General features: G+C 41.6%; 1 protein-coding gene, 1 long non-coding RNA gene and 1 pseudogene across 2 annotated transcripts; all 3 read right to left on the reverse strand.

Annotated features, from left to right (window-relative positions):
• Positions 1 to 1,877: 1,877 nt before the first annotated feature.
• LOC125552442 lies at positions 1,878 to 5,985 on the reverse strand. The gene is made up of 2 exons (XR_007303592.1): positions 5,472 to 5,985; positions 1,878 to 2,330 (listed from the first exon to the last, which is right to left on the reverse strand). It is a non-coding gene; the product is annotated as an uncharacterized LOC125552442 (long non-coding RNA).
• Positions 5,986 to 6,454: 469 nt separating this feature from the next.
• On the reverse strand, positions 6,455 to 10,608 carry LOC125552443 (annotated as a pseudogene).
• Positions 10,609 to 10,758: 150 nt separating this feature from the next.
• On the reverse strand, positions 10,759 to 14,775 carry LOC125552444 (7-methyl-GTP pyrophosphatase-like). The gene is made up of 9 exons (XM_048715997.1): positions 14,624 to 14,775; positions 14,448 to 14,519; positions 14,273 to 14,347; positions 13,466 to 13,558; positions 12,517 to 12,586; positions 12,331 to 12,422; positions 11,530 to 11,571; positions 11,312 to 11,392; positions 10,759 to 11,206 (listed from the first exon to the last, which is right to left on the reverse strand). The coding sequence occupies exons 1-9, from the start codon at positions 14,645 to 14,647 to the stop codon at positions 11,126 to 11,128; spliced, it is 630 nt and encodes a 209-aa protein (XP_048571954.1). The 5' UTR covers positions 14,648 to 14,775; the 3' UTR covers positions 10,759 to 11,125.
• Positions 14,776 to 15,221: the final 446 nt, after the last annotated feature.

The following is a 15,221-nucleotide window of genomic DNA, read 5'->3' on the forward strand; positions in this document are numbered from 1 at the left end:
AAGAAGACATCAAGCGTTTCCCAGGGCCACGATCTGAACTAGCAACTTGATTGATTCAGATCAGAACAGCTGCAGTCTTCATGTGACATATCGACTGTGACATAGGTATGTCTAGCCCCAAACAGGCTGAAGCCGGGCCAAATTATTTACCGGACCCCCAGGGAGCCCCTCCATGCTGCAGAATTTTCTACAGCCAAGCTTGGTTATTCTTATTGGGCACATAAAGTGACAGAATGGGAACATTGCAGAATGAGAAAGGTATCGGATGCACCTTAGGATAAGCCTGCTTTAACCCCATTTCCAGTGACCCCCCCCCCCCCCCCCCCCCCTTCCTGCTAAAACGCACTAGTGACGCACCGTTGTAATCAGTCATCTGAAGAGAGAGAAAAAAAGATTTAACATTGTAATCGGTGATCTGAAACCTGATCACTGGTCCATCTGGCTATTCCTGATGCAACAGTACCTATTGGATCACATCTCACATTTAGTAGGTGCGTATTTTTACACAAGAAAAATAACACATGATCAGTTCATGGTCATGGGGGAAATGTACAGTGTACCTGAATATCAGAAACGGGTTGGTGTGTGCGCACCAAAATCAAATCAAGTCGGAAATATCTGGCAGAATCAATAAGAACTTTTGAAACAAGACAAGGCGTGAACAGAATATGTTCCAATGGTGAATGCATCTGCTGGGACTTATATGGCAATTCTGCCTGGTGTGCCTATATGTGTGCAATGCTTGTCCCGCCATCTCCCCCCACCGCCAGCTGGACTCGGTACTCCGAAAACCTGCTATGCGTGACCACAATTGCCTCTATCATTTGATCCTATAGCTGGCACTTTGTGCCATGGGCACACAGGGGTCGCCTCATTTCCACTCTTTCAGTTTCAGTCCAGGCTGCATAATTTTGATGAATTATTTGTAGAGAATCCGTGATCGAGAAACTGTTGGATGAGCACCATCACTTCAAGTTGCTGTGTACTCCCTCTGTTCCAAATTACTCGTCGCATCTAAAACTAAAATACATTTAAATACATCCATACCTACGACAAGTAATTCGGAACGGAGGGAGTATTTCCTATTTTTCCTCTTCACTCTCTCTAAAATGTTTCAGAAACCTATCTCAGCCTAATTTATCAACAGGGGAAGAAAAAATAAGTAAAAGATTGCACTATGGTAACAATAAGTACATTTTCGGTACAAGTAGTTGTCCAGAAATATATTGTGATTCTACTAGTTGGCATAATAGCAGAAGTTATTGCACATGGAATGAAAATCTACTCTAATAGCAACAGCACAAGGGTGTTGGCTTGCAACCATATTCAGAACATTTAATTCACTGTGGTATGGAATTGAAGGCAATCAGGTGCCTTCAGAACCTTATTCTGACTCCTAATGCTGTAATGCAGGAATTTATTCTGGATAATGATGGACCAACATTTAAAAGGAAAAGGCCAAAATTTAAAGTCCACAGAAACAGAAGCACCACCTGTCTTCGTCAGCGATGACAGCCAGCATATCACCACATCCTCATCTCGGTTCTCAGCCACTTGGGTAATTGGTTTGCACATCAATAGCAGGCACAATCACCAAGAATTAGCATATCACATCGAACAGAATGCTGAAGAACAGTTGAGATGGTGGTGATTTTTAATATAGCATCCATTGTAGTCTTAGGTGCTCATCTTGCGGTATAGTATATCACACACAACTCAACATTAAGCCATTAACAAGTCCAGACACACACAGTTTGTGCTCAAGTGCGTAAGTTGAAGAACAAACTTATGAGAGAGATGCTTCCCAGAAACAGCCCCCCTGTCTACTTCCTAGAATGGTTTCTTCTAAAGTTATTCATGGCAACATTGGAGGCACATGCATGAAAAGATTCACAGTATAAAAAGTTGGAAAATAAATAATCAGTTACAGGGTTTCAGCAAACAGTTACAAAGAAGACCTACAAACATTTCCTCCATGATAGCACAGAAATCAATAACATGGAACTCTTTTTGCGATGCATCTACAAAGGATACAGGAAAACCTCTAGCCAACTAGAATATAGCTAAGGAGATGCAGCATAGAGCCAGATATGGACGACCACAGGGAAATCAGCAGCCACCTACTTACTGGATATTTCAAAAGCTTCCACGAACTAGCAGCTTAGCAATATGTCCTTTGGCCCCATCCTAGCACCATAGGAGTTAGTGACCCTGATAATTGCCACCAAACACACCAAAAAAGCTGCAAATCTGCTGCTGCTGCAAAAAAGGCTGGCAATATTGGCACATTCATATAATTGATCGCAGTACCTCACTTGGAAGCAGAACACCTGGTCAAGTACGAGACATACGTCAGACCGCAGTAACAATGCAGTAAGAAGTTAATTAATTATGATACGACAAACTTGCTTGGATTGTCTTACGTTCACATCTACCCCACATCCCCCAATAAACTGTCTGAATAGAGTTCTACCTATTTATTCTAAAATATTGAAAGTGTATTCATCAAAGACAAGGAACAAGTGCTTTCAAAATGATATAAAAGTAGTTCGAGCTCAGTCTCCTTTCTCCTAAGATAAGAAAGAAAATGATGGCCAGTAAACTATCACAAGAATACATTAGCACTTGAGTAAATTTGGTGCCACCAACGTTTCCATACAAACCATATGGAACAAAGTACAGATCATTCTTGATTTGGAATCCAGGTTGATTTGATTTGAAACAACTAAAACCATTCTGCTGAGAAAAACCTAAGCAAATTAGTGAAAGGGTCAAACATGTCAACAACAAAGCCTTTAGTCCCAAACAAGTTGGGGTACGCTAGAGCTGAAACCCATAAGATCTCGCAACCTACTCATGGTTCTGGCACATGGATAGCTAGCTTCCACGCACGCCTGTCCATGGCTAGTTCTTTGGTGATACTCCAGTCCTTCAGATCTCTCTTTACGGACTCCCTCCCATGTCAAGTTCGGGCTACCCTGACCTCTCTTGACATGAAAGGGTGAAACATGTTTCTGGTCTAGAAATGCACAGGCTAAAAGGCAATCACAAAAAAGAAAAGAAATGTTTACAGCATTTTGAATCAGCTTCAGAGTGCTTACAACCAGGCAACCAGCAGAAACTGATACATAGTGAGTTCCTTGCTGATATCTAATGCCCAACTAAAGCGTAACACCTTAGCTCGGCTAAGTTTTACCGGTGCGTCAATGGTTGTCTCAGTCACAGCTATTGTAAATAGTAGAGTTCACTTGCACCAAAAGAGAGCACAAATGGCATGATTGCTAGCTGGAACATTTATCAGTTTAGGTTAATTCTAAATTGCACTCCACATAGCTCAGGCCTAAAAGAGTCATAAAGTCAAAAAGTCTTAACATCACGAAAAATGTCCTATACACTAGAAAGAGTAGAATCTGGATAGCTGCAGGTTATCCATGTAAGCGGCTAAACCCCTAACAGAAAACATGCGATCTGACTTCAGCTTAAGCTCATCAAGGACAAAGCTCAAAGTTAGGCCAAGCAGACAGTGGACTTTGGTGGTAGAATAACAGCCAGTTAGCCACACTACAAAAATATGATAAACAACAAAGGTGAGATCCTTTCAACAAATGAATCTAATGCGTTAATTCTTCAACCCATGTACTTTGTGCACTAGTGAGCACATTTAATATTACATTATGTTGCCTCGAATCATACCACTGAAATAGGTAATAGATTCTTCGCTGCAGAAGATGTAACACTTTATTTCCGTCAAAACAATGTAATGAACATTTCAACAACATTTCATTTTTGGAATCAATTACTCCCTCCGATCCATAGTATTAGTCGCAGCTTTAGTACAATTTTAGTATAAAGTTGTACTAAAGCTGCAATAAGTACTATGGATCGGAGGGAGTAGTTTTTTTCTTTGCGAGGAAAATCGCTTAGTTAACATGGTACAAGATCCATGGAACCAAGCTTGTTATCCCCAGGTATTTTAAGCTTTTATAGGCATGTACAATGGACCAAGATAAAGAGAAATAACAAAATTGTAACATTGTTCTTTACTGATTCAACTTCAAGTTTCCCATCCTAATCTGACTCAAAGACCCCTATTGCATCGAATACACAGTTAGTTCACACTTTGCACCTCATAACCACGTCCCGTTAATTTTTAGATACATAGACGACAAGACAAAGTAGATAACATCAATGAGTATTGATTATTGTATCAAGGCTGGAGCTCGTGAAACGGATTCCATTTCATCTTTCAGTGACTCCTAAGACCAAAATTAGACAGCGGAAATTTGTAAGAACAAGAAGGCATCACAACAAGAGAACCAAACAGGGATAATTGTGGATATCCACCTGCCACCAAAACTTCATAAAAAAATGCGACCTCAACTTCTCAAGAAGATTTACTACGAGTGGGGTAGATAGGTATAAGCATCAAGATTAATAAGTATTTTCTGCAGCATACTTTTCATATATAATTATGAAACAAAATTTGGTACAAAGAACGGACTGAGATTAGAGGGGAATAAAGAAGCAACTGAAGTTTGGTTTTGACAGGCCAATATAAACTGAAATTGAGGCAAAAGTATGCTTATACTGTAATTTGAAATCTATGCCTAGAAATGAAACAACATTAGTCCAACAAGGCAACACGAAGGAACTAGATGATACTAATGTGAATAGATTGTAAACTCTGGATCAAATATACTTATACCCAAAAGTGCAAATCTGGACCCTGCCAGCATAGTTTATTATCATGTGGCTGGAGTATGAAGTATGTTGACACCATCTAGTCCAAGGTCATTACACAAGTAACCCCAGCACGCTTTTATGGTTCCACCCTAGACATTATCCATTTTCCTGATGCATCAGCTTCCGATTTTCCCATGGGACAAGCACTGCTAAAAGCCTAACACATTAATTCCTCGTGTGGTCAGTTGGCCATTGGAAGGTGGTGGCTGCCATAGTTGCCACAGGGAAGAGACCATGAGTGTAATGCGTACAGTATTGACATTTGTGTAGTGCTTATGGTTATGATGCACAGACATGTCTGGTGTTCATTTGGTCAGAATACACAAACAGCATAGTAGTGCACACGGACGTACATTGGTACAGACCCATAGCCAGTGGTCTCACAACTGTAAGTAACCTGCTAAAAGGGCTTGAAGTTCACTAATCAGATTGTGTAAAAACCAATCATTCAAAATGCAGATAAGTGTTATCATCAAACCCAAACTCTTACATTTGCTCGTAGTCTGACCGCGGGCATACAGAAGATTCAGTAACCGTTTGTGATCTTCCACAATAACGAGTGATGGATGACCGACTGCGGAGAAATCCAACCTAAGGATATCGCTGCCGAGCCACATACGGAGTATTAACCTAGACCACCCAATCCCACCGCTAATTGACCAGAATTTCAGTTTCCAGCCCTCGTTGATTGCAGTTTTGTTCCCATACCTGGAGGAGCTATATCATACCTAGCGAGTGCAGCAACTTGGGATACTGGACTACTGGACCTCCGCCGGCCAGCGGCCACCCGCGCTGCGGATAAGGACGCCGCGACTGGAGCTTCTCGGCTTCGCCGGCGACCGCAATCTCCGCTCCGCTCAGGGCCAGACTCCGCTCGCCCATCTGCGCGCTCGTGTCGCTCTGCTCTAAACTCTTGTACTGCGTTGAACCGAACCACCAACGGGACGGCGCGGTGCAGGCTCGTGGTAAAAGGGTAATTCAACCCGTAGCCGTCGACGGCGGACGGAGTGGCGCTGGTTGCTCCAGGGCCGGATTCGCAGCCCAGTCAGCTGTTTACACAGAGAACTGCCTTTTCTTACTTCCCCAGCTCTGTTTTGAGTTTTACCTAAAAAAGAAAGAGCTCCGTTTTGAGTTTGTGAGTGATTTATAGTACTCCCTCTGTATCAAAATATACACTATAATAGAAATGCAGACACTTATTTTGGATCGGAGGGAGTAGTATTACTATTTCTGCGGGAAAACTTTCAGGGGCTGTTTGGTTGGAGACTCAAATTGCCACGCCTAAGGTGAGGTACTAGCCACACCCGGCTTGCCATAATATGTGGCAAAATCAAACTGTTTGGTTGGTAGCCATGCCTTAGGTTAGGTGTGGCAGATTTTGTGTGGCGTGTGTTTGGATGGCTTCCACAAATGTTTGGCAAAAAGTTATGGTTTGCGTTTGGTTTTCTGCCACGGTTTCCTGCCACAGGTGGTTAGAATCACCCTACTGCTAGACTCCACGGTGATGAGATTACTTGCCATTTGTCTCGCAAAGCAATAATACTACAACATGCTCCAGTAAATGTAAGAAGATTTTGTCGCAATAATAATAACCATAAAAAGTAACATGGAGCATTTTCAATTAATCCCATCTGTACAAAATAATTCAAAATGCAAACTCATAATCAAGATAGAAAATAAGATAGATACGTGCAAGTTTCGTCCATCATTATAAAGTCAAGTGATAGTCATTCATAGCAATAACACAAGTTCTGGCCAAGTTACATTAAAGTGTTTCACCACACATCAAAAAATCTACTTCCCAAAAGCAGTAGCCGTAGCACAAGTTCATCTCCTAAATACCAAAAGTTGCCATCTTCTAAACTTCACATGTTGCCAACTTCTAGACATGACAAGTTAGCAACTAGATAACTTCACATGTTGCTATAAACATGATCTTTGTCAGCAAAGAACTTGCAAACCCAAGTTTCAAAAGTTTTTTCACTTGCACTGCATAACCAACCACGCAAACCTTCATTGTCCTTGCAAGATAAGTGCACACCAACAGTAATTCTTTGATCTGTGGTAATTGGGAGTTCCTCCAACCTCTTCCATAAACTAGCATAAGGATCAACAACTTGGGGCATTGGAGGAGGAGCGGCAGCAAGGGATTGCTGGAGTGACCTCAATGTAGAGTTGATTTCTTCAGCGGACTCCACGAAACGACTCTTGGTTCTTGGTGGCTTCTTAGTAGGTGACTTGCTACCTCTTGGGCGCTTCTTACCAACTCGGCTAGTGCTAGATGTTGAATTATCACCACCTACAGGTACTGGAGGTCTTTTAGGACAATGTGTTGTTGGCAAAGTGTCAGAATCCTCCTCAAGAGGGCCCTCATACTGTGGATAGCAGTTGAGATCATACAACCCTTCATCATTGTCCGAGTCATTGGAATCAATTGTGCATGTATGCTGGTCCATGGCCAAAGAACCATCAGCACTAGTGCCTGTGAATAGCTCCTGCATCTCATAGTAGAACTTGATGGGCTTAGAAAGCAAGCGCCTTGCTCTATCCTGCATTACAAGCACACACACATTAAGATCCTAATTAAATTAGCCATATTAAGTTTTAAAAAGAAACTAAATTATACGTACATTGAGGCAAGACTTTTCAGACTCGGAGATAGTTACCACACATCTAATATCATCGAAAACATTGCCACTCTTGCTAATTGCGGCGGCAATGTACTTCCAATTTTCTTTGTAGTGCCTGAAGTGACGATCAACTTGAGCAAGTGTCACCCCCATAGCAAATTTTCTATTTAAAGCATCAGCACATTTCAAAAGATGATGCTTCCTGAACCTAAATCCCGCATATTGTTCCTTCATGTATTCAATGCACCAATCCAACATAAACTTGGTCTGATCATCAGCCCAGGAAATAGTCCTCTCACGAGAGCACCCATCACCATCAGACTTCCCCTTTCCCTTGGCCATCGCTGTTTCTCATACAGTGAGCCATTTTAATTAAAAGATAATAGGTGAGGCAAATAAGCATGAAACAACCAACAATTTACTAAAGATAAAATAAGTGATATAAGTTTACAGAGGTACAACCAACATAGTTTCACATGAATCACATACATAATGACCAAATGTAACAAAATAGCACTCATGTTTGATACATAGAAATAAGGCAGAACTCTAGTTTCAAACAGACTGAATGGAACCTAAAATAAAACCCATCAACATCAGCCTTACATACTAACTTCTTAATCATCTTGATCTTGAGCTGCTAAATTATCCTCCCACATTTTTTGAGCTAGTACATCCCTTTTGTGTGCCCATGCCTGGCTCTCCTGGTAAACGTCACAGCGGTGTCGTCTACTCCGTGGAAGGGCCGAGTACCAAGTAGCATCATCATAGACATACTCATCAGGACCATCATCTAGGATCCAGTTATGGAGCGCACAACAAGCAAACACAATTTTTACTTGTGTTTTTAGAGGGAAGAATGGCTGACTTGCAAATATTTTAAATCGATTCTTCAAGGTACCAAATGCTCTTTTGACGGTTGTTCTAAGTGAGGAATGGCGATGGTTGAATAACTCCCTTGGGTTCTCAGGCTCTCTACTTCCCCTATATTCCTTTAGGTGATATCAGACACCACGATATGGGGGTAGTATACCGGGTCTTGCAGCATATCCCGCATCCGCTAGGAAATATTTACCTACATCATGATGATGCTAACACATTAGCTAAGAACTAAAGAAAGTTTCAGTTTGAAGCCATGGGTTAGAATCCCACCTTCTGGTATTTTAAGGCCATTGGGACGTGATAGGGCATCTTGGAGCACATAAGAATCATGAGCCGATCCCTCCCATCCAGCAAGAACATATGTAAATCTTAGGTCAAAATCAACGGCTGCTAGCACATTTTGTGTGGGAAAGGACTTTCTACCCCTAAACCTATCTTGCATGTGGATTGGCACACATGCCGGTATATGAGTACCATCCAGAGCTCCTATGCATCCCTACGAAAAGAGAGAACCAGTTTCAAACAGACTGAATGGAACCTATAAATACATTGCAGATACTTGTGAATAATTTTGGATGTACCTCAAAGTAAGGGTGAAATCTGGAGGTACTTGTTATCTTCGAATGTGTTTCGATGGTTCTGATGCATATGACATCACGAGCAAGGAGACACAGGGCATCTAAAACAGCATTGAAGTACCTACTAACAGTCTCGCCCGATCGATAAAACTCGAAACCAATCGATCTATTTTTCCAGTTATGACCCACGACATGGATGAACATGGCAACTTGCTCCTCCACAGTTACATGGAATGTGTCTACCAGTAGACCACGACGTCTCAGGTTGGCACACAATTTGTGAAAAACAAATTTCCGCATGCGAGCTCACTTATGCAATTAGCCTCGGTTCCATAATACATACGGTTCAGGCGTGACATCCTTTCAACATCTCGTTCGAACATGGGAGCATAAGTTATAGATTTTCTCTTCCTTTTTCGGACATTAATCTTGTACCACTACATCCCTAAACACACAATAATGGCAGCAAGCAATCTTCTCCTCCACATGTAGTAGTGATAATAATGCATGTAATACTGTAAGCATAATGTTCTTTGGTCCATCTATGAAACAATAATAGCATTAAAAAATCAGATGACATCAGTGAGTGGAACTATATATAAATTTTTTATCCAACGCAAATTATACAGAGGACAGTATATTACTCAGACAATAAATTGTACAATACATATCTAAGAAAAGAACACAGAGAGATGTCAAATCTTACATCAACACCACATACTTACAAGAAATTACTAACTTATAATCTCACTCGTACAAGCATGCAACAATTGCAAAGGGGGATTAGGGTGTTACCTTTCCTCTTAACAAATAGTTGACCTTTCACTATGAGATGGAAGTTCCTAGTCTGGATGCAACAAGGGCAGGAACAAGCAACGGGAAATCCCACAAATCACGGAAGAAAGCTGGTATTTTTCTCTTGAGAAAATCAAGGACGCCCAGATCTGCATGTATGAGATAAATCTGACGTGATGAGATGGAGGAGATGGAGGAGGTGGAGGAGATAGATGCTGCGGTGATGAGGATTCGTACCAGGGAGGAGCAGATCGAGTGCAGCGGCAAGGTCGTCCTCAGCTGGATCTGGAAGGGGAGAGAGAAGGGCTCTCAACCATGGGGTCAAGACTGAAGGGGTGGGGGATTTTTGGACTGAGGACGAACAGGGAAGCGGTGACTTTTATCAGTTCGCGGGGATTTTTGTGGCTCAGTTGGCGCGCCGCGACGAGTGTGGCGGGCGAAACGAGCGCCACACTTTTGGCGAAATTTCAGCGGCGGACGACTCTTGACGTTGTGGCGAGCCTAACTTTTATTCAGAACCAAATGCACGCCTAAGGGGCTATGGCACGCCTCACCTTAGGCGTGGCACGCTTAGGCTGGGATCCAAACAGCCCCTCAGTCTACTCATCAACTGTCAAGGTAGTACAAAGAACACTAGAAGTGAAAAAAAAATATCCGGGGTATTACTACGATACTAGATATTCCCTCCATCACAAAATAAGTGTCTCAACTTTGCATTTTCGTGCCACTTATCATCAGTAATGTCGTCAGACTCAACAACCTGTCTTACTCCCAAAAAAAAAACTGTCAGTCAAACAGACTCGGCAACCTCTACCAGATGCACACGCTGTAGCATGTTAAGATGAAAGGAACAAGACCAGACCAAACACACGCAGGTTCGAAGATTAGCATGGACTATTCATAGATCAAGCAGATAGAACCCCATAAGCCAGGATTGACCGCTGCTACACAGGGTTTTTTCCACATTTATTTCATGGAGCCCAAGCTTGGAACGCAGTGAAAGAAGGTGTGCGCTGCTCCATCAACCAAGATTTAAACCTAGTTGCTTGGTGCGAAGGCCAGGAGAAATAAAATTCTCCCCCAGAAAAGTTGGGCCTATCCTCCTTTTCAGAATATAAAGTCATAGCCCAAAACAATTCACAACCCGCTGATCTCCTGATAGCATGCGGTAGAACAGATGACGTACATATGTTTGGTCCGTCAGACCCATAACATCACATGGAAGAATGAAGCCCATTGATGCCGTGTTGGTCACAGAAAGGTCTCCAAAAATGTTACTGGCTACTACCCAGTTCACTTAGCCACCAAGAGGAATTCAGTGAATGCTAAAATTCAGCCTATTAAAGTTGGTATAGCGAGGCTGACCAAGCTGATTAGGGTCCACTCCAATCTCCATTTGCCAGAAAGGATGAGTGTTTAGTTTTGTTCAGCACAAGAATAGTGATTTTCCAACAAGAGATCTCCCGTCGCCAGCCAGCTTAGTTCAGAAATTTGCAGCTACGGCTCTTGGAGGGAATCCTTGATGAGCTGCTCCGTGAGAGCTTTAGGAAGCCCCATTACGCTATCAATTGTACCGACCTGCACAGATTGCCATGTTGAGATGCTGTTTGACTGTTTCATTTGTCTCAAACATGGAAATATATAGTCCAGCCTAGAATGAGAACATGTCAGGATGTGACTCACAATGGCTTCCACGAGAGGTGAAGTCAGTGGATGCTCTACTAGAAGGCCTCCAGCAACGTAGAAGACATTGCCCTCCTCAATCTGAAATACACACAAGCGAAAAGTTTCAGTGGGTGTAACTCGATAATGAGAGGATATGGTTCGAAATTAACATCTTCATAAACCAGGCAGGAGCACCGCAGGACATGACAAAATTAATGCTTGTTTTTCGGACTTACCAAGCTCTCAACAACTTCATTGGGTATCTTGTGGAAATAAACCTGCACAGGGACAATTATAGTGGAAAGTGTGAGGCCAAAACTCTGCAACGCGGAACTCAAACTGATGGAAACATGGGATCATAACTGGATTATGCATATTCATTAGGATTCATTTGATATTTTGTGCCAATGAAACGTTAAACATTAGACTCACCAAGAGTTAATTATCTGATACATGCACCTAAAATCTCATAAGGATTCTGAACTAAACCATGATATGATAAATTAAAGTGCCAAATGTCAAATTAGTCTCAAAACTATAAGATGGGTTTCTGCTTTATGAAAGAGCACAAGAGCATCTGAACACTAAGGCTGAATTGATGTTAGCCCATCAATTTTTCAGAGAACGCTGATATGCATACAATCTTCTTCGTCCGATCCCTGTACGATGGTGCACATCAAACCATCCACACTCTGAAAAAAATCATGGCAAACCACTGGATCGGTTGTCGTACAGGAAGCGGACAAAAAAGTGTCATGTGCGCAGAGGTTCCATTTTTCAGAAGGCCATGCTCAAGTTAGGCCACTGTTATTTGTCAGTTTACTGGGACTGAAAGCTGAACCAGATTTTTAACATGAAGCTAGCATTACACCAGATCATGTTACTGCATAACTAATCTGAATCAAAGACCAAAATTCACTGATTAGGTCGGTCCTTCAAAAAATGTCAATAATTTTAAATCAATACTGATGTCTATGTGAACAAACGACTTTGGTACTCATTTCTCAATGGAACATCAGAAAAAAATTGGTAATTACTTCAGATTTATCCCATCCTTCCCTTCTAGTTCCGGTCTTCACATTTGTAACAAGCACAGATCCAATTGTCGCGGCATGGCTTTGGGAATATCCTGTGACCAGTATGTGGTTAAACGGACAAGTCAAATAAATGATCTAAAATAATTTGAGCTCATGCGCCGATACACAACAGTCGGTAAGACAAACCTTGGATGAATTTACGTGCCTCCTCTGGAGTGGTAGGTTTTTCTCGAATAACTCCATCATGAATCACAACCTCCAAAAGAAAACAAAATACCAGAACAAGGGGGAGAGTCAAATAAGCACTAAAATGTGTGCACACACATGGTACATGCACAAGCATGCGACACAGAGTATAAACATTCACTATTTTTCGAAAAACTAAGTAAACATTCCACTATGAATGTTATCGAGACTCCATTTTTTGGATGTCATAATGTGCCCCACAAACACTTTTTCGTCTCAGCAATTTTAACAAAAGTAACTACAGTAGTAATGAGCAAAAAAAAACAGCTTCTAAATCAAAGATCCAAACATACTCCTGATTATAATTATCTATCTTTCAGACCCAAAGACCGAAACATGATTAAAACACATATAAAAATGACTAAGCAAATACCCAATTTGTGCCTCTTGGCTTGGACCCAGATATTATGCAACTCCTTTGGCCTAACTGCTATCCTAGTGTGTATGATATATGGATTATCTAGGGAGTAACTTATGCAGACACCAATTTATGCTTATTGATATGGATTATTGTCTGAGCACCCTCTCAACATTCAAGATGCAATGTTGAGATACAACAGACATGTTGCATATATGCCTAACTCCTAAACCAAACAGTGATCAAGAAAATATCTACTTTTAAACAGATTGGGCCATATTTCCAGGAAACACTAGAACCAAAACTGGTAAGGCAATAAATCTTGAAATACAGTGGTGACATAATCATGTAACTACAGTCAAATAATAATAACAGTTTCCAGGATCACTCCATCCAGATTCTAGAAAATCACAGTGTAAAGTGACTAATATTCTGCTATATCCACATCACCACATGAAACTAAAATCGTAATTATAAGCAAAAATCACTCCACAAAAAGGATTGTTAGAGGGGATGTTGTAAGATGCATACTTGGTCAGCAGTGATCAATAAGGTAGTCTCTTGAGAGTCAACAATCTCTTTCATCATCCCATTATTCCGCATCTTATCCAATATTGCATCTGCCTACACCATTGACATAGCATAGTAGCACACTTTAAAACCAAAGCAAAATCAGAACTACAACTGGCACAGTTTGACAAACTCTTATTTTTCTGATGAAAAGAAATATACAAATGAGGTCCTTTATTCCAAGAAAATAGCATTAATCCCTGTAAACGGGTAGTACTACCTCTGTCCCCAAATACATGGCATATAAATCCAGTGAAAAAGTAAATTATTTCCGAGTTTGACCAGATATATAGAAGAAAATATCAACAACTGCAATATTGAATGAATAGATTATGAAAATATATCTAATGCTGGATATATTGATGATGATTCGATATTGTTTATCTTAATATATTTGTATATACGTTTGGTCAAACTTAGAGATAATTGACATTTTGACTGAATTATATGCCATCTATTTGGGGACAGAGGTAGTAACATATATAGTACTACTAAAGACCATTGTCTTGACACACACACACACAAAGAAGACAAAACTGAACCTATAATGTGCCAGCTTGCTAAATATTCGTTCTATAACCATAAATAATAAACTCACTCACCCCCGCAAAGCAAACTCCACTCCTAGCGGAGAAATAATATGATTTTGCTCTCTTAAGAAAATACTTATGTGGCCCTTGCCCTAATTCCTAAACAAAACAGCTAGAACAAATCTACAAGGACAGCAGAACCTAGTTCTTGAATAAAAGAAAAGGGAAAGGAAATTACTTTCGCGTGAGCCAAGGCGACCACCAGCTCCTCTGGCTTCTCCTTCCTGATCTCCTTCTCGTCAATGTCCGCGCTCTAAAACCCAAGCGGAGAAAAATAAGAAAAGAAAGAAGAAAAATCACAGCAAGCTGCTAGAGTTAACCATCCCCAGAAGACGAGGGGGGAAATCACCTACAAGTAATTTGAACTGGTACCCCATCTCGGCCAGAATCTGGCGGCGCGACGCCGACGAGGAGCCGAGAATCAGCTGCATCGCCAACCAAAGCAAACGCACAAGCACAATCCAGGTTAGAAAAACGAGATTGGGGGTCTTTGGGGGGCCTGGAAAAAATCACTGGGTGCTTTGCTTACTCTGAGAGCAGAAGAGGCGGCCATTGTGTTTTCCTCCCTCTCTCTCCGATACCGAGGAAAGAGGAGCAGACCTTCCGTCTTTCTTGCCTTTAATCATCAGCAGCGTGCGCGATTTGTGTGCGCTTTATGATTCGTGCAGCTCAGTTTATTATCGTGGGGAAAGGGGACGCTCGCTGCGTCCAATAGGAGAGCGGGCACAGGGCGCTTCGTGCTGGCCCAGCCCATGTAGCAGCGGGCACTGTACTGTATTTCATTAAAAAAATAGCATCCACCCAAATCTCTTGAAAATAATATTTCTTTGTGATTCAACCGTGCAAATTGAAACTCATAGGGCTCAAATAGACATGGCAATTCAATCTTGTATTTTACGTGCATTTTAAGAATCATCCAATCAAAGAAGCCATCATTTATAGAGAAATTCATGTAGGTTGTTGTTGGGGATGTTCCCTAGCACCAAGACCCGGCTAATGTCTTAACCCGGCCAGAGAGCCAAGAGGCTCCATGGGCCAGAGCCTTTGCCGGGTCATGGAGGAAACAAGAAGGCCCAAGGCCTGACAAGATATTCGCCAGGAGGCCGGCTCGTGAAGAGGCCTGGTGG

The sequence above is a fragment of the Triticum urartu genome, chromosome 4, assembly GCF_003073215.2.
Source record: "Triticum urartu cultivar G1812 chromosome 4, Tu2.1, whole genome shotgun sequence".
Lineage (NCBI taxonomy): Eukaryota > Viridiplantae > Streptophyta > Magnoliopsida > Poales > Poaceae > Triticum > Triticum urartu.

Excerpts from the sequence above, each read along its gene's own strand:
- LOC125552444 (XM_048715997.1), bottom strand. The coding sequence starts at position 14,647 with ATGGCCGCCTCTTCTGCTCTCAGA. Across the intron at positions 14,348-14,447 it reads GGTACCAGTTCAAATTACTT|AGCGCGGACATTGACGAGAA; the intron begins GTAGGTGATTTC and ends CTTGGGTTTTAG. Across the intron at positions 12,423-12,516 it reads GGCACGTAAATTCATCCAAG|GATATTCCCAAAGCCATGCC; the intron begins GTTTGTCTTACC and ends TACTGGTCACAG.